Source organism: Capsella rubella, unplaced genomic scaffold, assembly GCF_000375325.1.
Source record: "Capsella rubella cultivar Monte Gargano unplaced genomic scaffold, Caprub1_0 scaffold_6, whole genome shotgun sequence".
NCBI lineage: Eukaryota > Viridiplantae > Streptophyta > Magnoliopsida > Brassicales > Brassicaceae > Capsella > Capsella rubella.
The window spans coordinates 10940609-10968017 of NW_006238918.1; the positions used below are offsets into that span (position 1 = coordinate 10940609).

Here is a 27409-nt window from a genome sequence, read left to right on the forward strand (position 1 = left end):
AGATTTCTCGCATCCACGCCATTTTTTCCAACGTCTCGATGCCAGGTAACCACTGCATAAATAGTTATTTCAAACTTTTGTCAGTTCATCTGCCGGCTGCCAACCATCTTCAGATTTTAGATGTTGTAAAGTAGACTACTCAGAATTGGGATAATCGACTCCCATCTCGGCTTTTTGCGACAAACGGTATCCCTACGCGTGGTTGAACATGTATTCAAAGCTAGATATGCTAATTGTCATAATTAGTGTATTGGAAGGAGCGGAGGAACTCAACACCATATTGGATTCACCCCTTGGGTCGTTATTCAGTTTATGGGTTAGCGAGTGTCCCATATCATGCAAGTTGATTCATGCTCTTCTAGGTAGACAAATAATATCCAAGCAAATGTATGGATAAGAAACTTTGGCTAGCACTTTTGTTTATAGTTGGCAAACGTTAAATTCTTTTGATCTTTCCCATGGGGGCACAAATCATTCATGAAAACCATATCATCAAGGAAGCTTGGATTGGCCGTGAGGAAAACAGTTGAAAGGTTGTCACAGAAGAGCTCATGGACTTCAGATTGAGGAACAACAAGACCCTTAAGGAGATTAACTAACCAAGTGATTTTTGAGGCAACTTCAGACATTGCTCTGTATTCTGCTTTTGTTGAGCTTTTGGAGACTGTTGGTTGTTTCTTCGAAGACCAAGAATTAATGTTGTTGCCTAGAAAAGTGCAGAAACCACCTGTTGAACGTCAAGTAGCCTAACATCCTACATGATAAATGTCGCTATAGGTTCGAAGCTTGGTATATGTACATTTTGTAAGTGAGATTCCCATGGGGATAATGCCTTTTATATACCTAAAAATCTTCTCCAGTATCTGAAAGTCGGAGACAGAAGGAGCATGCATCTTCTGACATACATAATTGACAGAGAAGTACAGATTTGGCCTTGTGAGAGTAAAAAAGGGAAAAATGTCAAAACAAATCTCCAACTTTCAAATTATAGATGAAAAAATCATAAACTTTTGAAATGTCATTTAAATCCTAAAGTTTTGTTTGACTTTCGGATAAAATGAACAAGTTTCATTGACTTGGCCATTTTGGACATGACGTTAAATTTCCAGTAGCAGAGTTAACTTTCTGTTAGAATTTCCGTTCAACCAAAACGACGTCGTTTTGTTACTTTTCAAAACTACTTCATTTCATTAAAATAAATGCTTCCATGAAGGATTGAACTGGTGATCTTGGCACATTTTCTCACACACACTAATCCACTGAGCCATAATAACATTTCTTTATTATGGTAAACAAATTTTATATATGGACAACGCATTCATTTAAAAATAAAAAACTAAAAATCTCAATGGTTGATTTGATTCTTTAAATTTTAAAATTATTTTTATATGCATAAAAGAAACAAATATTATTAAAAATTTAAACTAAACAAATACTAAATATAAAATTATGATTAAATACAAAAATTATGATTAAAATAAAAATAAACATTCACAATAATGACATATATATATATATATATATATATGTATATATTTGGTAGGAATGACATATATATATTGGCATCTAATAAATGTAATCTCTCTTAGTTTTTGGTTTATTAGTCGTAAAATATCATTCATTGCTTTATTTAATAATTTGATTTTTGTATTTCATATTGTTTTAGTTTTGTTATTTTAAATAATAATTATTGTGTATAATATTTATTTTAAATTTAATAATTATTATTGTATTTTAACGTAATTATTGGATTTCTATTTAATAAATTATTATTTTTTATTTTTAATTAATTGCATATATATGTGATATATGTCTATGTGTATATATGTGTATATATATGTTTTGTTTGTACTTGGAGTGAAATGTTATCGTGGCTCAATGCTTTATTGTTTGATGAAAGGCCTATGGCTCATGAGTTCGATTCTTTGAGGCTTCAATTGGTGTTTAATTTTTATTTAATGAAACGACGTCGTTTTGGAGTTTGACTTGGAGTTTAACAGAAGGGAAACGGAACCTCTAACAGAAAGTTAACTCTGTTAACGAAAATCTAACGTCATGCCCGAAATGGCCAAGTCAATGAAACTTGTTCATTTTATTTGAAAGTCAAACAAAACTTTAGGATTTAAATAACATTTCGAAAGTTCATGATTTTTTCGTCCACAATTTGAAAGTTGGGGATTTTTTTGACTTTTTCCTGAGTAAAAAAACTACAACTTTCTTGCAAGGTTTCGAAAATATTTTGGATTTTCAAAGGCAATAGATTAATTTGGTGTTTTCTCGCTGTTGTGGAACTGGTGTTGCAATAGATGAAGAAGTACACATTGCTGTTGTAACTAATAATTTTGAAATATATTTGATACAAGATTTGAATCACTCCAACTTTAGGTCACTTAATGATCAAGAGACTCCAAGCTTAGATTGCGGAAGGTGGCTCACGAGCTGGCTCTAAAGCACTCTCTTTTGAATTAAGGGGTGGTACAGGGGATGGTTCAGGTGATTGACTCGCTCAATAAGTGGGATAATCGATTCACTCGATCAATGAACAAATGAAGGATGGTGAATCACTAAAAAAACTTAATCCGCAGGTTTCTAAAGCACTAAGTGACTCACTGATAAAGAACTAAAGAAGAACAATGACAAAGACTCAAACTTTGACAAGAATAAGACTTTGTATTACTTTAAATTGATCAAGGTTGTCTTTAAAATGTGACTAATGATCAGCTTATATAGGGCTAAGTACAACGTTCTAAAATCTAAATAAAGAAATAAGATATGTGATCAAAAACTAGTTGTTGGAGTCTTTATGGTGGAATCCTTGGCCAAAGAAGTGATATATGATTGTGCTTGTATCTGGACGGTTTTGGAGGATATGTTGAGTGTCTTGGGATCTTCTTGATGTTAGTAAGAGCCTTAAACACGCACACAAACAAAGAAGGAAGGAGATTTTGTGTATTGATGCAAATTACTACAAGAAAACAGGCTTTTAGTGACTCGCTAAATCATGGTTTACGACTATTTTACGACTACTTTGCGTAGTCGTAAATCTTTAGTCGCTAATACAAATAGTCGCAACATAGTAAATGTTGGTTTACGACTATCTTACGACTAATTTATGTAATTGTAAATGTTATCATAACGTAATCGTAAACATTTACGATTGCGTTACGACTTAATGACGACTATTTATTTGCAGTCGTAACATAGTCGTAAACATTTGCGACTAGTTTAAGACCACGTTTTGGTTACTTTTACGTTATGGCGTAGTCGTAAAACAGTCGTAACTATTTTAACGACTATTTGGCGACTACATACTTATTTTTTATCCAATGTTTGGCTACCATTTTGCGACTATTAGATGACTAATTTCCGACTAAGTAGCGACTATATTTTTCGTAAAAAAAGTGTAATGGTTTTACGATTTGAAATGTTTCCTGGGTTTTGTTTTTGCAAAATGAATCAAACTGAACTTAAAACCCACATATTCACAATGTAAACATAACCAATATATTCAGAATCACTAAAACATTACCAATATTTTTAGAAACAAGTTATAAAACACAAGTCATAAAACACAATTCATCAAACATACAAAAACTGAAAACTGACAAGTTCATGAGTTTAGAAACAAAGAGTGATGGATTAGTAACCTAAGAAGTTGATGGTGGAGTTGATTGTGGAGCTGTTGCAGGTAGATTGGTTGTGAGAGGATCCGTGGTTGTTGCCTCAGCTGATTCAGTCACCAAAAAATCCACGAATGCCGGATTAGAATGGCGCAAGAACTTTTCCAGCTTGTTGATGTTGTCCTTTTGCTGAGATACAACTAGGGATATGTCAACTTCTCTGGCAGCAGCCTGAGAATTAAGAGTAGTCTGCTCCTCGATCTTGTGTTGAGCTTCCTCTAGTTGCTCTTGCAATGCCATGAATGACTGGTATGGTCGCTTGCGCTTGCCAAGAACCCCAAGATTGTCTTTGAGGCTGCCAACTCCATAATAATTACCTTGGGAATCCTTCTCAGTGGACTGTGAAAGAAAGGAGAAAGGAAAACGCTTAATATAGGCAAAACTGATTCATCCAATTCATACTATAAATGAGTATAGTTTCAGATGTCACTTAACCTGAAGAAATATGGCAGTATATTCATCTGCCGTGAGTTCCCAAGGTTGTGAAGCACCGTCTGAAACCGCTGAAGAATCTACCTCAAGCTCATCCAACTTCGCTTGCAAGTTCTTCTCACAATTATGCGCGATTATCTCTGCCTTCCAATCAACATACATTCCCTCTGACTTTGTATGTGTTTTGATGAAAACCTCACCAAGACTGACAATTCTTCCAATTTTGTCTTCCTGAAATGTTAGAAATAAAGAAGGGTTATGAAACTGTTTCAAGGCTGGCAAAGGAAATACAAAAATAAATATATTGACAATAAAAGTTACTAACCATTTCTGTTTGTATCTGTTGATACGACTTTGGGCCAGATAAATAGATGTGAGGACCGAGACCATCACAGTCAGACATACGAGCCTTAAAATAGGTGAGACTTCTTTGCTGTGCTCCATCTGTATCCCAGTGAGCAACCATAACTTACCAGAGAGTGTCGACGATCCAAGTTGGTCGTTCACGACTTGTCCTCACATTGCTAACCATATCCTTTATCCGGCGTTGACAGACCTTCTCAAACTTTTTTTGAACCGTCCCTATAATCAAAGGATCCCAAGTGTGGGTTTTCTATGAAAGAAAGAGAAATTATTTGTGTTAGTGCACAAGGAAAAAAGCATGGCAAATAAGTAACTATATGTCAGAAAACTTACCGCAAACTCTATAATGTACCTTTCTCTTCTGTCCTGTGGCACACAGGACCAGCTATAGAAGGGACCATTAAACTTGTTGGTAAGTACTTTGGTAATCATCCGCACCAGTTTTGGATCCCGATCAAACCTCCATGTAAGATACCGACAAAGAAGGAGTAAATACAATTAATTTTGGTATATATAGAAGTTTTAAAACTCAAACCAAAAGAAAAATATGAATCAACACCAAAACTAAACATACTCAATACATTAATAATCCGAATATACATGAGAGACAACATAAAAAAAACATTCAGATTATGCATTATGAAAGAACAATCTCAAACATCAAGCATCACTAAGCATTAGATTATGCATTTTCCAAGCGATTGACTTTACCCACGAGACACCTCAAAAACATGACATAACCCTTGAGACATTACCATTTCCTGACTAGAGACATTAACAATGTCAGAAAAGACAATATGCTGAAGCTTAAGAAACTCAATAGAGTGTGACATTGATTAAGCATTAAAGACTTAGCCATTATAATACGTTTAAGACATGTATCCATCAACACAACCAATTACCTAAGCATCATACTTTCTAACTATTGGCTGCATAAGAAAAAGGGTCTTACCAACTCGTTCTAGGCAGCTCTGGTTCACTGAGAACAGATGTGAACCTCTCTCTGCCTGGCACTGAAAGCAAGAAATTCAGAGCCCTTACGATGTCCTCCTAGAGTTCTGGTAACATGGGATCAGGTTCGAAGTTGTGCCCTTGAGACGACAGATGACTTGGGACATGAGAGTGTTGAACTGGAGACTCTGGAGGATCATGCACGTGATCTTGTGGTTGAAAACCTCGACTGGTCTGCACTTCCAATGATGAACGAGTCGGCTGGTCTCGACGGACTTCATTCACGGAGATCTGAAACAACGACTGTGGCGGTGGGAAGTTCCGGAAATGGGGCGTTGCTGATGGTGACGCTTGGGGCTCCTCCCGAATCGGCTCTTGCGGAGTTTGAGGCTGAGAAATTGTACTGTGGAGGTAGAGGGCTGTTTCGCCTGCCTGCGGTGTTGGGGGGGGGGGGTTAGAGCCTCTAGGTCTCTGTGAAATGTTGGGAACTCTTTGTTTTCTTTCTTTATTCTTTGGTGTAGACATATTGCTTCGAACAGAAAAAATTAGATGAAGATGAAGATCGAAGAAGAAGAGATTCGTAGAGTTTGATTAAAGTGATTCGCAAGGTTTGAATCAAAGAAGACAAGGGTTCAAAGAACAGTAGGGTTGAAGAAGCAGAAGAAGAAGATCGCATGGTTGGAGTTGGAGAAGATTAAGGATCGAAGAAGTAGAGAGAAAAGGTGGTGGCTATGGTTAATGATCGAAGAAGAAGAAATGATTTTGCTTTTGTCGATTGAGGAAAGGTTTATTGGGCTTTCTCTTATCGGGCTGGGAGTAGTCGCAAAATCGTCGCTACATAGTCGCTAAATTGTCTATTGGGCTTTTTCTTATTGGGCAGACTATAGTTGGTTTGCGTAGCCCATCGTGTTAAATTTAGTCGTTATGTACTCGCTATTCAGTAGCTTTATACAAAATCTGAATTTAGTTGGTTTGGTTTACCAGTTTAAATTATACCAAATCGGTTTATGCCAAATTTTGAGTTGTTATAAAATTTCATTTGATTTATCGGTTTACGCCAAATTTTAAATTTCATGTGCATAAGTATGACATAGTTAAACGAGTTCTTCATCTTTTGGTTCTTCATCATCTGAAGAAGATAAATTACACTGGAATTCATCTTGAGGTTCCGCATCCCCGACCTCATAAACTAGGTTGATTGCACCTCCCACATCCAAATTGTCAACTATGAGGTCTTCAATTGTAGTCATTAGTACATCATCATCATTTTCTGTTTGCAAAAGAGTCGGTTCTTTTTCTTCGTATTCTCCGTCAATGTTTCCCCTACGATTAACTTTAAGAACATTAAGCCACAACTGTTTCGGTTATTTTATGTATGGGTACGTGATATAACAAACTTGATGCGCTTGAGAAGCTGTTTCATAACATGGGAAATTTATTAGGCATATATATATATATATATAATATTATTTATATTATTAATGTGTAAATTTTTATATGAACCTAGGATAAAGGGTTCTTATTTATTGTACTTTCTTGATTAATTCAAAATTGATAATAATATTTTGGTAACATATATTTAGTTTTCATGTATATAACCATGTCAATTAGACCCGATAAGATTATATTATTTAGTAATAAATACATTCTTTAGTTGACAAAAAAGTACATTCTTTATACGTTACGTGTTATGGAAACATTTTTTTCATTTTATAATCAAATAATCAAATATAATTGACTTTAGCCAATTCTTAATCGATAACTATGTCCTTTATTAGGTTAGATGAATTACAAAGCTATATCTCTTGAAAATTCTCAATAAATAACCTTTCACACCCACAATGTCAGACCACTAAAATGCTTATAGAGTAAATGAGCATCATCAATCATTTTTTAGTACAATAAGTTCCCTTATTCATAACCACTCTGTTTTTGGGTGTTTTTTGCATTATTTCCACCCTCCTTGACAATTTCATATTACACCAAGAAGCTTTTCTATTGGGGTAATTAAAGACCAAATCTCACAACTGAAAAAAAAAATCAAATTTAGTTGGTATTTCTAATAATAAAATAAAAAAAATTATGAAGTAAGCCACACATAGTGTGGATTTATAAACCAGTGGCAGAGCTATATTGATGGGAGTGAGATTAGTTCCAATAATCTTTAGATTTTAATAAAACTTAAAATAATTCAAGAGAAAATTAAGAGAAAAGTAGCTGAAATTGTGAGTTTATGCGACCCTAATCCATTGAGCACACCTGATACCAATTCTGATCCAAATAGCTTCGCCATAAACAGCAAAATCATGCTCACCACAATGTCATAGTCTTTTTTAATTGTGGTTTTCATGGTTTCTCTCTACTTCTACTCTCACCGCTCTATTCTCAGTCGTCACATCATTGTAACGATTACCTTTTTGGATGAAACTTCCTCCACCGCAATTGCCACCACTCATAGTGGTTTTAACCCTTTCGTCATCAAATCTCTTCCCAGTTTCACGTTCTCCGCCGCAACCACACAAACCGCCATCGAATGCGGGACGATAACGATTTGGGTAGGGTTTTGCCAAACTGCAAACACACATTTCACGTTGACTGCATTGATATGTGGTTTCATTCTCATTGATATTGTCCTTTTTGCCGATCACTTGTTGATCCTTTCATCGGAGGGGTTAAATCGACGGTGGAGGAAGTCTCGGTTTCTATATTCAACGTGGTTACCGATGAAAACCAAAGTTTCAAAACATCAACCGTTAGAACGTGTATTATTTTGACTGCCACGTGGACGTGTATAGTTTGTTCTCAATTTATATGTTCTTATTTCTTAATTAATGTATTCAATTTTTAGGAGTTTAAGATGCATGCATGCAAGTAGAAAAAAAATCTTTCTTGATTCCATTTAAAAAAATATTGATTACTCTAATTATGAATTGGTAAGACCTAAACAAACATCCAAAGTAAAGAATAAAAACTATTTTTTTGTACGATGGTCGAAAATCAATACTTTTGAATCTCCAACGATAAAATAATTTTATTATAGCTATCAAATATTATTTTTTTTGGTAGGGGATAGCTATCAAATATTATTAGAGAGATGTATTATTCATTTAAAATATATAAAGAAACAATAAAAAGGAAGAACTATATATAAAAAATGAAAAATGAAAAAATAAAAATAGTTAAACCTAGTTAAGATCTTACATGCTATAGTTCAATATTAAACCTAAAATGAACTCTATGCTATACACGTCTCTTCACATGGAAGCGTCCTTGCTTCTCCTCCAATGGTAGCCATCACCACCAAAACCAAAACCATCATACCACTCTACTTGTTCTCCATATCTCTCTCTTCTTAATCAAATTATTTTGCTTAAAGATTTATATTTATATAATTGATGGAAACTCTTTATTTTACTTTATCTTCCACATACCACTACAAATTGGCGGTGACCTTCATACTGTGTGTTGCCGTCTTCTCCGAAAATGGGAAGCAAAATGTTTCCACCGAAATGGTAAATTTTTTTTTGTGGGCAAGCTAGAGCAAAGGTATATTATTTATGCCTCATATTATTTGATAAGTTTTAAAATGATAGAGTAACTTTGACAAATTGGAAAGAAAGATCAATTCCGAGAAAGAGTCATTGAATAAAATTATGGAAAACCAATTGAAAGAGATAAGTGAAAGTTTGAGTTAAATATATTAATTGTTGTCAACAGTTCGGGTCTTTTTGGTTTGTCTTGTTGCTGTTTTAGATGGGGGTACATGCTCACAATATTCATTACTGTAGTTTGTACGTTTAATAACATAGGGATGATCTGTAAGTTTATATTTATGGTAGCTAGTATCCATTTGTAATTCTGATATAATGTAAACGGTGGCCTCGTGAAGATCATCTCTAAATCAGAAAACTCGGTAATAGAGTATAGTAACTTGGATTAAAGTAGACTGCAATATGGATATTTTTGTTTAATATGAATAATATATATATATATATATATGAAATCATATAAAAATCATACAGTAAATATGAAACGTTATACACCTGTTCGTCAAAAAGTAGAAAGTCAAGAACAAGGGATCCAAAATAAGATAAGCTTATTTATGCGCGGGTTAAAAGTATGAATTAATGTATATGATTAATTGTGTTGCAATTTTGGTTTAATTAAAAATAAATATTTAAATATTAAAAAAGTAAATACCAAATGGACCAATTAGGAGAAAGTGAAACCTTACTTTTATATATATGATTTGATTTTGCTCTTATTTATTTATACATATATTTCATATTTTGATAACGGAATAAGGATTTTAACACTTTTTGACACATAAAAGTAGAACTATAGTAATATCTCTCCTCATTAGTCCATTTGATATTTAATTTTTAAAAATATAATATTTATTTTTAATTAAACCAAAGAACACATTTAATCATATATATTAATTCATACTTTAAATCCACACTTTACTACTAAAGTGTAACTGAAAATTATATAAATTTTCAAAAACTATTTATATGATAATTATGACTCCTCTAATTTAATTATTTGAAAAATATAACTTACATCACTTCTTATCCTATAAATAACCATTCTCACATCTTCCTCCACCATATCTCATATCTTCATTATTTTTTTTTTGTTTTTTTAAAAAATTTCTTGCATGGGGTGAAAACTCAATTAAGATGTTATTGTAAGAGTTTGATTAAATATTTGGTTTAAACTTTTGTTTTCAATTTTATTTCTTCTTTGTTTTAATTTATTTCTTCATTTCTTCATTGTTTTTTTTTAATATTTTTAAATGTATAATACATATGTATAAAAATATTTTATGGCTATAAGAAAATTATTTTATTTATGGAATTCAAAAATATTGATTCCTGACCATTGCACTATGAGAAAATCAAGCTAAAAAACCATCTTCATGCTTTAACTTTAGATGTTTGTTTTTTTCTCACATATTCATGTATATTTTTAGAAATAATCATTATATTTAGTTTGTGATTCAACATTTAATAATATATTGATCATTATAATTTTATTAACTTTGATTTTTATTGGTCTAATTGGTATTTAATTTTTTTAAGATATAATATTTATTTTTAATTAAACCAAAAAACACATTTAATCATATACATTAATTTATACATTAAATTCACACTGTACTACTAAAATGTAACTGAAAATTATATAAATTTTCATTTGACTATTGGTTTTCTTTATTGAAATTCAATTAAACACACTATAAATTATAATTATGACTCTTCTAATTTAATTATTTTTAAAATGTAACTTACATCACTTCTTATCCTATAAATAACCATTCTCACATTCTCCTCTACTATATCTCATATATCTTATTATTTTTGCAACTTTTTTTGACCATCTGTTGACAATGCTCTTTTTACTAAAACTACCCTCCTTAAAACATTAGCTTAAGAAATTTCATTAAGGATAGAGTAGACAATTCAACAAACGGGTCGGTTTACAATTTCCTAAATAAAACCCGATTGAACAAATTGGATCTTTTATTTACAATCTATCTTTATGACAAAGAGATACACAAACGATGTCGCTTCTTATTTTATTTCCTTCTATAACTTAAGCCACTGAATGCTTACCAATTGGCGTAATCATTTCATTTTTCAAACACACAATCATAATTTTATACGAAAACACCTCCCCTTATTCAATACTTTTGCAAAGTATTACTTTCAGAATCACGTAATCTACGATTTTTTAGTCTATTCCGGGAAACAATATTAATATAGATTAGGAGATTTCCAACCTATATTAAGATTAACGCATAAAGTTAGGGGTATATTCCAATCAAATCTGCTGATATAGTTTTCCTTTCTATTATTTCGAATTTTGCTTTCCAAAAACACAAACGAAATAATTACAACGTGATACACAAGTTGTAAAATAAGTTAAAACCCTAAACTATGTACCCTATATTATATATATTCGCCGCTTCACCTTTACAAGCTCACCACACTCGACTGCATCTCTACATACACTACGCCCTTACAAGACAGCATGGGGAGTCCATGTTAAAGACCTTCACTTTTGGCGACAATACACGAGCATGACTGGAGAGACCTTAGAGTTGATTGTCTCTGACGACAAAACGATAAGGTTAGTCCATATACTCATCTCTTCACATATCGATTTATGTTTTGTTAGTCCATAATACATGAGTTGTTTATTTCAGGGTTGCAAGATTCACGCATCGGTGATGTGTTGGGCCAAAGTGTTAATATTGGGGAGGTGCAAATGCATGGCTTGAACAACAAGCCAGAAAATAAGCTTGGTTTCGAATTGAGAAATTAAAAGTGAGTTTAATTAACTCCAATATTATAATCTAGATTTGTTTTCATTTTATGATACTGAACTAATATATACTTCTCTCTATGGTAATGAGAGAGAGAGAGTGATTTATGTGTACCTTGGATGTGCGTTTGCTGAATTGGTTTTCTTTTTATCTTTTCAGGCAGCTGAATTATGATGAACTTTTTGATTAGGCTATCAACTTACCAACAAGTAGAGAAGAACATAACCAACCTCAAAACCATCGACATTTCTCTTCTGCAAATAATTGAGGAAGTGAAAGGGGTAAGTAACACTCACCGTTGTGTTGAAAACCATATATTGAATCAAATTCCAAATTTACCGTTTTTTAGGATCGATCAATATTACATGATAAACACATAGTTTCTCTTACCTTTGTGTATACCGCAGTTTCGATTTGGGATTGTAATCAATGTGTTCATACAAAAACAGAAGGCCTGGCGTTACATGCAATCTGTAGAAGAGGTTACATCCAAACTCTCAACAGTTTTCTCCTCTGAATTCCTTTTGCTATAGCACACTGTTGCATCTGATGTTCTGTTTCTTCTGGCGCGTGCCATCTTTTTCAAGACTAACATTATCAACACTAGCCAGATTATTTGAGTGCTTCATATCCATCGAGTCTGGCCTTTTCTTCCATAGTCAGAAATATTTTCTGCATGCTTCACTGAAAGACATACTCCAATTAGATCAAACAACAAAACATGAAGAAACTTTTTAGTCAAATGAAAAGTAGAAAACAACAAAAGGCTTACCCCAAATTTATCAGCAAATTTTGACTTCGGAAACAGTATGAGGGTCAAAACCGCTAGCTGATGCATGAGAAATGGACATTGTTAAGTCCTTTTTAATATCTTCAAGTCTTAGCTCTATAGCCCTTAAGAGCTCCTTCCTGAATATAGAGAAGAAAAAGTAACTAATAAACTCTTTGAACACACAAAGAACTTAATAAAGGTAGAGAAGTTTTACTTGGTGGCATCTGCTGCGGCTCCATCATCTGAGAAACCAAAGAAAATATGATTCAAATATATGTTCAAGATCAATGTTCTCCGGAGTTGAAAAAAGAACAAAAAAAAAAAGAAAACCATAAGTAAAGTATCAACAGTGAAATCACACACACCTGATGAACCAGACTTTGAGTCTTCGCTCCGCTTTAAGAACGAAGAAAGACAACAACAAAAATTAGTAAAGGTCGGTCAAGAATCTCAACAAAAGTTGAAGTTTGAAAATAGTGCTGACAACCTGTGAATATAATGTCCGAGCTGCTTCCAAAGGTGACATCTCGGAATAATATGTATTGACCTTTTCCAGAACTTACAAACTGAACAAATCTGAGAGAGACAAATGGTGGATGATAATATATTAGTATACAAAAAAATAAACAAAAATGATCTTTGAATTCTCAGTTACAAACCTTTCTAATGTTTTTTTTAGTGAACCAAGTGTTGCTTTTCTCAATCTCCAATCTAATAGAGAATTGAACAACAGGTGAAGCTTCTGCTTCAAGAACTTTTAAATGATTAACTAAGGGTTCAATCAACTCCGAACCGCGTATACAAAGCTGGATTATAATTGCAAAGGAGAGACAGAACAAATTAGGCCACTGATGCTACAGAAAGTTAAGTTTTATATAATTTGGGTGAAAATTAACTCACTCGGCTAAACATATATAGAATCAGAATGGAGATAAGACAACAAAAATTACCGTGAAAAGAGCAATTGATGGATCTATAAAATTTAGGGCTTTTGCTTTAAGTGATATAATTAAAGAGTAGAGAGAGTAGAGGTTGATGATTGTTGCAGTCAATTGTCGAATTGGTTTTGACATCGTCAAAGTGAAGAAGAAAATAGTAGAAAAGGATCGATACCTTTTTGGCTGAACATGTGAATTTTATTTTTTTACTAACTAGATAAAAATCTCTTCTCTTTTTTTTTGTCGTCACATCTTATTAAAATCAAGGAACAAAATAACAAAAAATAAAAAGAATAAGGTACATAATAATACATTCTAATCTTTTTAGGGTGAGTTAAATATTAGTGCTCAGTTAAAGGGAAAACAAAAAGTATGGCCCTGATAAAAAGAAAATTAGTTTTTCATACCAGGCCTATGCAAAGTTACAAGTCACTCCCTATTTTCATTTTTAAAAAAGAAAAAAAAATCTTTTATGTTAAAGAAGGATAGTAGGCTAGTAGCCTGCATTTTATATATTCTCTGCTAAATCTCTGACACATTTGCAGTGTATAGTAACATCCTTCACACGCAAAGTTACAAACAGTTAACCAGAAACATTAAATTGTGGAAACATGATAATTAAATAAGTAGTCGATTTTATATATTTTAGATGCTAACATATAACTTAACTCATCCTATTTATACTCATCTAACCACCTACTAAATTAAAAGTCCCGATAAATCTCAATTATCGGATATATTTCCCATTATCTATGTATTGATGATCTCCAAATGGAAATATAATTTTGTTTAATTACAAAATCTAAACCCTAACCACTATTTTATCAACCCAAACGAAAATATAATTTCGTTTAATTACAAACTCTAAAATATACTTATCTACTAACTAACATATTATACATAAGATTTACCATATGCCACAAATAGGTAAACCAACGCATATATACCAATTTGGGGATATAAATTGTTTGTGGATATTAATGGTTATCTGATAAGTTATAAGAAATCAGATAAATTACGTATTAACTACTAACTTACATTTTATATCGAATCTATACCCTATGTCACAAACAAGTCAACCCAACCATTAATATAAACGACAGACTGTGAAACCAATACAAAACCAAAATAAGACACACATCTTAACCGATGTTAAAGTATAACCCTTGGTGATATAAATTGTTATCTGATAATTTACGAGGGATGAGATAAAGTATTTATTAAGTGCTAACTAACTATTTATAACAAAACTATACTCTAGTTCAGAAATCAGTCAACCCAAACAATAATATAAACCACATGATATGAAAACTAACCATAACCAGACCCATTCAATAATCCCTACCATATATGTATACATTGGTGATGATAAAAGTATAATATTTGGTGATAAAATTTGTTATCCGATAAGTTATTAGGAAACGGATAAAGTATTTATTAACTACTAACTTACAATTTATATCAAAACTATACCCTAGGTCACAAACTACTCAACCCAATCATTATTATAAACAACACAATATGAAACCAAACCAGAACCAACAAAACACACGTCTTAACCCCACACATTTATGTATAGATTGGTGATGTTAAAAGTATACCCTTTGGTAATTTAAATTGTTATCGGATAAGATATGAGGAATGGGATAAATTATTTATTAATTGGTTACTCAGATAGATTGATATGGAAAAACAGTTGAGATTTGAGAGAAAAACCCAGAAACCTAATATACAAATAAAAACATTGCAAATGATAACTTTATTGGGTGATGGAAACCACGATTCAATTTTAAACCCTTTTTATTTATTTTTTTTTTTTTTTTTGAGTCTAGATATAATCATGCTCATAGATCTTGTTCTGGATTCTTTAACTGAAAAAATATCTTAGGTTTTTAGAGTAAGTATAGGGTTAAAACAGTCTAGATAAAAAAAGGAGCTAAATAAAGATTTTGGGATGCTAGATACTTAATTAATCAGTCAACAAGGTACATGAAGTGTAGTTTCCCATCTTTTTATTATTATTTCTTTTGATCTTTTTGTCTTTTTCCTTTTTTTGGAAAATTTAATAAACCATTATTTTGTATTTAATTGTAACTTTTGATTAAATTTACCATACTTCCACAATTATATACTAACCAAAAGTTATTCAGTTTGAAAAAAAAAAATTACACTTAACTCGAACTAATTTCCTGGTTGTTATTTTTTTACTGTGGGATAGTCACTTTTCTTAGTAAATGTGGGTTAGTAACTTTTCTTTTTGGGTCGAATCATGTGGATTAGTAACTTAATATATGTTTTTTTACATATAAATCTTTTACAAAGCTTATCTTAATAATAATACAATTTCTATTAAAATTACACATAGTTAAAGGTATTTCTAATTTAATCCACATAAAATTCAGTAACAATTACTATTAATTATTTATATACTTGAGCAATACGGGATTTTCATTAATAAATATACTTATAATTCTTTATGAGAATTTTTGAGAAATATCTATTTTGGTGTGTCCCTTTTTTAAAATACCCCTTTATCTATCCATTTTCAAAAATACTCATGTTTAAATATAAAAAACTATAAAGTTTTATATAATTTGTTAGGTACTTCTATATAATAACTACTACTGGGAGATTCGATACAAATATTTTAAAATATTTTAAAGGGTTTTTAAAAGGGTTTATAAGGTTTTTAAAAGATACGTGCAAATAAGGTTTTTAAAAGGTACGTGCGAATAAGGGTTTATAAAGATTTTAAAAGGTACGTGCGAATAAGGGTTTATAAGGTTTTTAAAAGGTACGTGCGAAAAAGGTTTTTAAAATTTAAAAGGATTTATAAGGTTTTTAAAAGGGTTTATAAAGTTTTTAAAAAGTACGTGTAAAGGGTTTATAACACATATAAATAACCCCACACGTACGTGCGATTAAATGTATCATATTCTGCTATATATATACCACAAAGGATACACTTTTTTACTTGGTCCAACTAGGATAATCTAACCAAACTTTATATATAACCGTACGTATATGTAAACTATAAACTAAATGGTTCTATTTAACAGAGATGCATAAAATATTAGCCCCGTGGTGTACCACGGGGTAAAATCTAGTCTTAATTATTTTCTTTGTTTTTTTTTTTAAAGTTCTTGCATGGGATGAAAACTAAATTAAGATATCTAAATGGCTTGTCTAGTGTGGTTAGGGGTTAGAGTATGTTAGAATACGATGAATTTGATTAATTACAAGCACTAGAGATGCATGAAGAGTAAGAGTTTGATTAATTATTTGGCTTAAAATTTTGTTTTCAATTTTATATCTTCTTTGTTTTTATGTATTATTTCATTTCTTCATTTTTTAATATATTTTAAATGTAAAATACATATGTATAATAATATTTTATGGCTATAAGAAAATTATTTGATTTATGGAATTCAAAAATATTGATTCCCGACCATTGCATAATAAGAAAATCAAGCTAAAGAAACAATATTCATTCTTTTACTTTGTATGTTTATTTCTTTTTCACATATTCATGTATATTTAGTTTATTTTCAAAAATATGTAATTTTTTAACAAAGAAAATTTTCTTATAAAATTATGAAATCAATTTTTCTTAACAATCTCTTACTTCCAAAAAAATTGTAATCATTCATTTTAAGAATAATGATCATTATATCTAGTTTGTGATTCAACATTTAATAATATAAGATCATTATAATTTTTTATTAACTTTTAATTTTATACATTATTTTCTATCTAAAAACAGTTTGATATTCAATTTTCTATCTATTATACTACAAGGATGAAAAAAAAAAACCTAGCGATATAACTTAAATTAAGAGGAATATAGAAAGAGATTAAAACATAAAATTATTTATTGGAATTTCTTTTTAAAAATTTTGATTGCACTTCATATGATTTTATAGGAAATATATATGATTTGTTAATTTGGATGAAAAATTTGTAATATGATTGCACTCGTTAGAAATATTATTTGGATGAAAAAATTGTGATGTATTGCAATTTTAAAGATTTGAGATAAAGAAGAAAGAGAAAAAAAAATTGAGAAAGAGAATGTCATTAAAAACAAGAAGAGGAGAGCGCGTGAGATCTACTCGCCGCTCTCTCCTCTCTCCTCCGTTTTCTCTTCTGATCGCAATCCTTTGCACCGAGTGAAGGGTTTCTCTGGCCATTCCGGCGTTGATGAGAAACCCATGGTCCATGGCGCTTCATCTGCGATCTTCTACTTCACCATCTAAAAAAATCAAGGGAGATGGAAAGAGGGCAAGCTTCTGCGAGTCACTTTTGACGAGCTCTTCGACGGTGAGGCAGCGGAGAGTGGAAGAGGAAGACTTCTAGGTGATGACTGAGGGAGAAGACGCTTAGATCTAGGGATTGGCAATTCTGGAGGTTTTTGTGGCCGCCGTTCGATTTGGGAGGCTGACTTTGGCCGGATGAAACTAAAGCACTGCCCACGGAACCTAGATCTACTCCCTACGGGGCTTCAAACTTATGGCGGAGCTCGAAATCTTCTCGATGAGTACGGCTCGGTTTCTTTTTCCTCCTCAAAGCTTCTCTAGTGTGGCGGAGAGGCAAACAGATCTTGGATCACCTACTCCGTTCGATCTGCGTCGTCCAGGCACACAGTAGGACCTGTTCTAGCGTGCGTCTGCAGTTTTTGGACGACGGCTGTGTCGTGTTTTACGATTGTAGATTGGTGAAGACCAGTTAATTTTGGTCTACTGAAACCGGATCGGCTTTGTTTTTTGTCTGGTTTAGTTTGGTTTGAAGTAATAGATTGGACCCTATTGGGATTTTATATGGGTCTTATCATGAAATTTTTGGGGTTATCCAAAGGCTACATTGTCCTTTGCTATTACCTCAAATCGAATTGGGATCGATAAACTCTAAGTTTAGTGTAATTCCATTAACTCCGGTTTAGTGATTCCGTCAATCCGATTATCGGTTCTTAAGCGGTTTCTACGATTCGACAATTTTTATATACTTGATGTATTAATAGACAACAAATTAATAAACCATGCATTTTGTTTCCAATCAAATAACATTGGGTATTAAACTTCCAAATTAAAATTAGATGGGGAATTTTTATGGAATTTTCCCTATAGGGATAGCATTGCAATAATTGATCAAAACAAAAGAAGAGCTTTCCAAAAAATTTAATAGAAGACTATACAATGCTTTCAAATTAAGAAGAGTATAAGAGAGACAAAACAAAGCTACTAAAGTCACCAAAGCATATAGTCGAAATTTATCCTATGACTTGGACGTAATTTAAGCTAGTCTTCATACTCTGTCTCTTCATCGTCATCCTCCTCGTTGTTTTCGCCAAACCTCCAGCCATCATCCACATTCTCTCTATCTTCCTCAGTCTCCTCGCTATCTTCTTCTTCTTCTCTTTGTACTTCTTCAAAAGTTTCTTTTGCTTGCCATGGTATATTTGCAATCCTCACTTTGGCAGGCGAAGAGGTTGAGCCTTTCTTTCCAGCTTTGGTTGGTGGTGTCCTCATGTTTGGCTTAGCTCTGCTCTGTTGTTTATGGGTCTGGCTTTTCCCGTTAATAGCATGTTTCCTGTAAACATCTTGATCACTCCCATTATCCATATCATTCCTGTCATTGCCGTTGTGCTTCATCAGTGTGGGGTTCTCCGTGTTCTCTTCTTGTAAATGCCCTGGATGCTCTCTCTTCAAGTGGAGCTTAAGCTTGTACTCATGTATGTAAGCTTTCTCACACCCTTCATATGGGCATGCGTATGGTCGATCCAAAGATGCAGTATAAACTGCTGCAGGTGTTTTGACAGTCCTTGATACTTTCTCTGCCGGTGGAGTATATTTGGGCGTCTCTCCAGCACCATTCTGTTAAACCGGTTGAGAAATTGAGAGAGATAAGTTCTAAGATGGTTGCTAATATGAATACATAAGGGAATAATCATGAAAGAACAAATGCATTGTTCTGCCTATACGTTGACATAGTGCACTTTAAGTGTTAACAGTGAAAACTTCTGACACCAGAATCATCGAATCTAAAGAACTGTTAGATTCTGCAACTTCAACCTATTAATACAATGTGAATTCTAATCATGCAACTTATAGTCAATTAGAATTCTATGTTCCAGAAAGAAAGTTATAATCGAGTGAGATCACTAACGCCTTGAAAAGAATAGTTACGCCCACCACTAGCAAAGAAAAACTACACCGACGCATATATAAAGACATACAGGATTCCAAAGAAATAAAATTGATGTCACAAAGCAACACAATTCCCCCTAAAGTCTGACAGACCCTGACTTAAGGAGCGCTCTGTCTTAACACAAGTAAAAACAAAACTTTCTCATGACAATATATTGAATGAGTAGTGATACCTTTTCATGGTAGTTAGCAACGTGGTTCTTTAACTTGTATTCATGAGCATATCTCTTTCCACACCCACTGTATGGACAGAGATGATAATTTTCTTGTGAATGAGTCTTCATGTGAGATCTGAGATTAAAATCCAAGGAGAATGCCTGCATCCATCATCTACGTATAGTAAGTGTACCGCATGAGAATAAATATTAAACTTACTATAGCACATAACACAATTTCTTGCCTAATAGCATTCATATTCAAACAAACTAAGCTACTAAGTGAAATAGAATCAATCACCTTTCCACAGCCTTCATAAGTACATACAAAAGCCCTCTCTCCAGTATGAATAAGATAATGTCTCTTCAACTTTGAACTATCCAGAAATTTCTGTCACAGACCCACAAAATAAGATTGGCTTGATATATCATGAAAGTGAATGTTTAAGCAGATGACAAAACCCAACTAAAAGATCCTACCTTTCCACATCCAGCATGATCACAAACATATTGCCTTTCTCCATGAATGTGGGAATGTTTTCTTAAAGCACTGACATCAAAGAAGGTCTTCCCACATCCTTCATAACTACAAAGAAACAAAATCTCTGTAGTTGGTTCAGGCTCAGGCTCTGGAACATCAGGCTCTTTCTCTTTTTCTTTAAGTTTCTTCAAAGTATCCTCTGTACCAACAACACAAAACATAAACATATTACATCCCAAACATCAAAATTATCACAATTTCTCAAATCAATCTCACCTGTAACCCATTTATGTAGATAACACTTCCCACCTGTAGCAACAATGTCTTGTGGTACCCTAAACAAAGCGTTAACATTAAGAATCCGTAAAATCGAACACACCCATCTAAAAAGTGAAAGGATCAGAGAAAATTACCACTCTTTGATCCACTTCACAGCAGGAGCTTTGGATTTAAGGATGGGACGTCTCTCGAAAGGGTTTTGATATGGGTAATTCTGATGATCCATTGATTTTAGAAAGGTGGTGCCTTTCGTCGATTTTGGGTACGATGAATTGCGAATCTGGGGATGATGATTAGGGTTCTGGGGAAAGAACAATAGAGAGGAGGAGGAGGAGAGACCACCTTAAGAAAAACTTTGATAATGGAGTCCCCCGGTTCGATTGTTACTGTGTTTATTTTGCTTTCTGGACCGGATTGTTAACCGGAATCTCTATTTCAGTTTCATTCTTGGTTCTTCTTGACTGTTTTGTCTCGACCGGTTTGTATTATGCTTACCGGTTTTTACGAAGCAAATGGGCTTTTTCAACTAAAATTTCATCGGTTTCTGACGAAATAAATGGGCCTCTTTACAACGGGAAAAAGCTTAAAAATTAAGTAGCCAAATCGACTTTTTTTTTATCTTTTTTCCCACCTACACTGTTTAAAGTTGGTAGAATTTTTTTTTTTTTTGTTTTTTTTTGTCTCATTGTATTATATTGATAAAATTGGAAGATACATTGTAAACAACAACTTAACCCGGCGGAAAACAAAGATATCTCCGAAGTCTTTTTTTTTTTGGTCAAAGACTTGTTTTCATTTCATCAAATCAACCAAGTACAATAAGTGATTCGAATATCACAAAGCTTAAAAGGTAGCTAAAGGAGACATTCTCAAAAAATAGAATAAGATAAATACGGTAAAACGACAAAGAGTCCATGAGAACTTTGAAACAAAGGCGGTGAAGCATTATGTCACATGTGAGGTCACGGTTTGTCGAATGGTCGTCAATAAGCGAAGCAAAGGACGACAAAGAGGTCACTGTCATCAGACAAAGTGACGTTGAAGAGGAAGGCCAGGTTGGGTTTCTCGCCGGCATGAGAAGGTAAAGGAGCAGTAGGTCCGAGACCTTTAGTCGTTTAGGATCCATTCTCAAGACACTGGATGAAGCTACAACAAGGGTTCGGGAGTGATATTTGCAAAACTGTAATAGAGCAGGTGGATCCTCTCTCACATGAAGTACTTGACCATGGAGATTAAGGGATTCCACACAAAGCTTGTAGCCATTTAGGCAAAGAAAGATTAAACAAGAACCAAGCTTCAAACCTTTAGACGATTGGTGGTAAAAGGGACTGGGAGGGTTTCGATAACAATTTTCTATCTGACCTTGACAAGAATAACTATCTAACCAGCCTAAAAAGTCTTTTGCTCTGCTATCGTGGTGTCGACGGCCAGTCAAAACAGAGACATAAGGAACTAATACGGGAAGGGTCGATAGAACTTGAAGAGCTCTACACTGCTTCAAGATCAGACTTGTATCGGAACCAAAAAGGTTTAAACTATCCGCCAGGTATCGTGAGAGAGAAAGACAAGTCCAAGCTAACTCCATCATACTTATCCTAGAGGAATAAACTCTATTCTCCGTAAATGAGACTAATTTTATTAAAGAACTTGCCAAATTACAAATAAGAGCAGAACTGGGCCTTAGAAGAGATGGGCTGAAGTCAGCTAAAGTCTTCATGGCCTTTGGTAGTTTGGTTAATGGGCTGAAAAGAGGGAAGAGAACTTCTGGACTAAGCCCAACAGTAGTGGAAGTCAGCACTAGGGTTTGACTTTTGGAACCTCTCTTCACCACCAAAAGCTGCGGCAGATCGGGGATGAGATTTTCAGGTACACAATCTAGACGAACCATAGATGATAAAGATGAAGAATGGGCTGCAGGGATTGAGTCTTCCATCGTCAGTACACATGCTATCAGATCTGTCAAAAAGGATGGAAGGTCAGTTGCTTCTGTCGCTGTGAACTCTCCAGTCTCCGGCGTCAACGCAGAGCTCCGGGCCTGCCGCAGCCAAGTTGAGCACTTGGTGGGGGGAGCGTTCTCCCTTTGATAGGAGACTTGAGATGCAAAAGTTGACTTTAAATAGAGTGTGTGGAAACCACAGGCGGCAGGAGGTGTAGAACCGGCTGGGAGATGAAAGCATGGACCAGATCTGGATTCTAACATGGAAAGGGTTGAAAAAAGGATTTGGGGAAGAGTTGAAAAGATTAACAAGAGCATAACAAGGGTTAAAAAAGCTAAAAGATTACAGAAAGGGCTAAAAAGACTGCAGAAAAATCGGAGTAGAAGAAGTTTATCCGGACGCCGGCGAGCTACAGCTCCACCGGCGCCGGAAGTGGGAAGTGGGAATAATGTCTCGATAATATCGCTTGGGAGCTTTTTTGAACTATAAATGTATGACCTGCAAAGTTTGTTTTCTTTTAGATATCTCGGAAGTCTAAAAGTCCAAAAGAGGGAAACAAAGCCGGCGAACTAATAGAAATCCTCGGAAACATAAAATAAAACCAAAAGAGAACAGAACAAAGCAGAATAATTACACTCCGAAAGAGGACGAACCCTTAAACAAAGAAGAAGGCAATTAGGCTTAACCCAAGGTGATACAATAGTCTTAAAGAAGCATGAAGAGCTCTTCTTCTGAAGCTCCTGTAGAAGAGATTTAATAAGGATGCCTACGGCTAGGCCTGGGAATTCGAACCGAACCGATTTGTCCGAACCGAATCGAACCGAGATTTGGACAAATCGGTTCGGTTCATACTAATTGATCATAACCGATCGGAATACTTTCAAATTTAGTTCGGTTAACCGAGAATTTCGGTTCGGTTCACTCGAACCGATCGGTTAACCGAATAAAAGAAAACCCTAATCTAATTTTCTTAAGTAGCCGCTCTTGATACCCTTCTTGTATTATTCTTCGATTCTTCTTCATTTTGTTTTCTTCTTTGATGCATCATCATCATCATTCTCTCCTTCTTCAATCACTAATTTTCTTCTTTACTTCCTAATAGCCATCTTCATTCTTCACTATCCTCTTCTTCTTCTTCTTCTTCTACTTTATCATCCTCTTCTTCTTCATCTTCTTCCTCGATTCATCATCTTTTTTTTATTTAATCATCTCATCATCTTCTTCTTCTCCTTCGTTCCACCCTTCTTTTAAACCGTGAGCTTTGAATTTGAGATCTCACCGTCGTTGCCTTCACGCGTCGAGACTGCTCACATTCTCTTTTTTTTTGTCATCGACTGCTCACATTCTCACGAGACAAAAATCAGCATTTTACTTTTTTTTTCTTCTTTTTTTTTGTGTGTTAACAGGCCATTTTCTGTAAGCCCAAAAGGCCAAAAACACATGACCATTCTTTAAAAAATATGTTTGGCCCAAAATTATAAAACCAAAATAACCGAGTAGCAATAACCGAAATAACCGTGTCCGAACAGAACCGAAATTGTATTCGGTTTAGTTCGAAATAGCTTTCAGTTTTCGAGATAACCGAGTAACCGAAAAACCGAAACCGAAATGTCTGAATATACCGAAGTCTCAGGCCTACCTACGGCCAATCCAAAGATAACATCAACCACCTCCTTTCAAGATGAGAGCCAATCTCTCGAAACCATACCCAAAGACTTCATAACCCGGCAAGCAAGACTCGAAAAAGCTTCCGGATGCGACGATGACGCAACAAGAAACCGTCTAGAAAGAAGTCCTTAAAAAGCTGAAACAAACTAATCAATTGAAGCAAACTAACCCAGCAAACAAACCAACTGAAGCAACTAAGGCAAACTAACCCAGCAATCTGACAACAAACAAAGGCCAAATATGGAAGAGAAACACGGTCGCTTACTCCAGGAACGGGGAAGACGAATGAAATTGGGAGAGGAGGCACAGAAACGGCGAGTCTCACCGTCTACGAGATACGCCGGCACTAGAACGAAGCCTCAAAATCACCATCACAAAGTCTTAAACACCACCAAACCAATTCGCACACCAAGATCTCAAAGGCTAACTGAAAAACAAGAGAAAGGTTATCTAGAGAGCCCTCTCACAGCGCCGAGATGGCCGCCGGAGAGGCAAAACTGAGAAAACGAAAATGAACCAGCGGCGGCGCTAAACCTAGGTGATACTAGGATTTTTCTATCAATTACCCTATAGTACTATCATGTCATTGCAGTACAATAGGTATCAATCCAATCAGGTGTGATGCTAGCAATCAAGATATATCAGAAATGATTAAGTGAAGCAAGCATAAATGATTTTTGGTTTTCAGTAATCCTAAGCGAACATGTTAAACATGAGATAAATGTAAAACTGTAAAACATAGACTACCATGCATAAACTAAACTGTAACGATTATTGATAACGGCAAGAAAACAAAGCAGACCAAGTAAATAACAAGAGAATTAAACAGAAAGCACAAATGGATAGAAGATCCCGAGGATGAGGTTATTGATGTAGGTGGAGTATGCTAATCTACTTCGAGTGTTTATCAAACTGCAAACATTCTAATCCCTAGACAATGAACTTCTAATACTAGTCAATCCAATCTCTTGGCAGAAAATATCAAGTTTACAACACTTCCTAATCTCAATTCTCATTGATGAAACATGTAGTAAACAAGCATAAAGAAACAGCTCATTAATGTCAATAAACATCTAAGACAACCAATCTCTTGGGCTAAGCATGTAAATCTCTGGCACTAGTTGGTTCAGACATTTCATCATATAACTTTCGGGTATGAAATGTCTATGACCCAGTTCCAATTGATCAGAGAAGAACTAGCTAATAAAAATCTAGTCTAGAAGGGAAACAAAACGAATCTAACAAAAACACTCTAGCAAACTAACATCCTCCACCTAATCTATCCCATCCTCAAGAACCCTAACACTACTTAGACGCAGAAATCATGTTAAACATCATGAAACAAGAATCGTTCAAAACATGCATAATAATAAGGATGATAGGAAGAGTAACAACAATGATTTCATAACTAGTTGCAAAATCTCAATAACTCAAAAGAAATATGAATTACAATTTTCTGGATTGTTTGGTGGCTAACAACAAAAACCTAATAAAAAACTCGATCCCTTGGATGATCCAAATGAGACCTATTTATAACAATGTTTGGGAAAACCTTAAAACATAAAACGACAACGTAAAAGCGGTTTAAAAGTTATAATGGTCATGTCGGTCGAGTGAGCGTATCGAGTAACACTTAATTTCTTCTCTGCATTATTTCATACTCGACCGTGTGCCTCGAGTGATCGTGTCGAGTGACCTGTGAAACCATCAGCTACTTCCTTGCTTTGCTCGATCATGTCACTCGAGTGAGTGCATCGAGTGACAGGTGGTTCTGCTTCGCTTCCCTTCTGCTCGATCAGCTACTCGATCGTATACGTCTGCTGCTCACTCGATCGTCGATGTAATTGCAATGTATCTCTGCTGCCTACTCGATCATCCTACTCGGTCGTGTCAATCGAGTGAAGTATGTTCCTGCAACGCATCCTTGCTTCTCACTCGATCGTCCCACTCGATCGTGTGCATGTTGAGTAACGCTTGTTCCTCTGCTTTGCTCTACATGTCTCCTAAGTACCTGAAATACTCCAAATATGCACAATGTATGCAAGATATGCATGATATGCATAAAACCTACCTAAGTATGTAAAACATGCAGAAAGGGATCAATATGATGCGAATCAAGAAGTGAATGATGCTGAAAAGATGATGAATGCATGCTCAAAAAGCGATGAAATACAGACTTATCAACTCCCCCAAACTTAGTCTTTGCTTGCCCTCAAGCAAAGCAAAAAGAAACAAAGTGGAAGAGAGGTTTGAAAATGGGGTCTCAGAACCTGTAACTTGCAAGATAGAGCAGTTAAAATCAATGTCCTGGTTGCTAAGTCTTTGATGCATGCTGAGAGAACTTTACTTAACGACTTTAGACAAACTCATCAAATCCGAAACTGATTCTATCCCTTGATTTACACATGCATTCAAATCATTCATTCCTTTTAACATTCATTACTCAAGTATATGAATCTGGTTGTGCAAGGCTTAACAAACTCACTTGGCTAGGCAGAAAAAGGTTTTGAGAATCATGAGGGTTTAAACAATTTCAGGACAAAGATCTCTTAATGAATGGATTGAGCTTTAGGGAGAATGCTAAAGGTAAGGACCAACCAATGCATACAAGAATAAAACCTTGACTACCCAATGATTACCAAGTGCTTACTCCTAATCATCTAAACCTGGATGATCCCTATGTCTACCCTTCAACATCAATCCCATTTTTTTCTTTTTGCCTTAGGAGAAGTTTCTTATCAATACTAGTGGATAGTCAATACTAAAGGTAAGGACCAACCAATGCATACAGGAATAAAACCTTGACTACCCAATGATTACCAAGTGCTTACTCCTAATCATCTAAACCCGGATGATCCCTATGTCTACCCTTCAACATCAATCCCATTTTTTCTTTTTGCCTTAGGAGAAGTTTCTTATCAATACTAGTGGATAGGGGATTTCTTCTTAACTATGGTTCTGTTTTCTTCTTACGTTATAAGACATCAAAACTTTTTCTCTTTCTTAGCATCCCAGAACTATTCTCTGTATATCATGCTAACCCCACAAAAATCAATCACTAGAGTATAAACTTCTAGAAAACATTCTCCTCCTAAGGACACAACTTTTTCTGCTTTTCTTCTTTCTTTCCACAATCATTCCAATCCCAAACCCAAGTAAGAATCCCGACCTAGTCCTATCTGATTTGAAAGTGAAAATCAGAACTACTCAAGATTTTAA

General features: G+C 34.3%; 3 protein-coding genes and 1 long non-coding RNA gene across 4 annotated transcripts; all 4 read right to left on the reverse strand.

Annotated features, from left to right (window-relative positions):
• Positions 1-3529: 3529 nt before the first annotated feature.
• On the reverse strand, positions 3530-5779 carry LOC17883565. Its single transcript, XM_023781621.1, has 5 exons — positions 5428-5779; positions 4809-4935; positions 4438-4725; positions 4116-4343; positions 3530-4019 (listed from the first exon to the last, which is right to left on the reverse strand). The coding sequence occupies exons 3-5, from the start codon at positions 4576-4578 to the stop codon at positions 3648-3650; spliced, it is 741 nt and encodes a 246-aa protein (XP_023637389.1). The 5' UTR covers positions 4579-4725; positions 4809-4935; positions 5428-5779; the 3' UTR covers positions 3530-3647.
• Positions 5780-12153: 6374 nt separating this feature from the next.
• Positions 12154-12920, reverse strand: LOC111830214. Its single transcript, XR_002833569.1, has 4 exons — positions 12895-12920; positions 12744-12771; positions 12530-12666; positions 12154-12441 (listed from the first exon to the last, which is right to left on the reverse strand). It is a non-coding gene; the product is annotated as an uncharacterized LOC111830214 (long non-coding RNA).
• Positions 12921-18585: 5665 nt separating this feature from the next.
• On the reverse strand, positions 18586-20930 carry LOC17881894 (zinc finger transcription factor YY1). Its single transcript, XM_006287860.2, has 6 exons — positions 20720-20930; positions 20583-20641; positions 20306-20505; positions 20127-20216; positions 19844-19987; positions 18586-19337 (listed from the first exon to the last, which is right to left on the reverse strand). Exons 1-6 carry the CDS (start codon positions 20809-20811, stop codon positions 18762-18764), a joined length of 1161 nt encoding a protein of 386 aa, XP_006287922.1. The 5' UTR covers positions 20812-20930; the 3' UTR covers positions 18586-18761.
• Positions 20931-21390: 460 nt separating this feature from the next.
• Positions 21391-23597, reverse strand: LOC111829962. Its single transcript, XM_023780278.1, has one exon. It carries the CDS (start codon positions 22837-22839, stop codon positions 21391-21393), a length of 1449 nt encoding a protein of 482 aa, XP_023636046.1. The 5' UTR covers positions 22840-23597.
• Positions 23598-27409: the final 3812 nt, after the last annotated feature.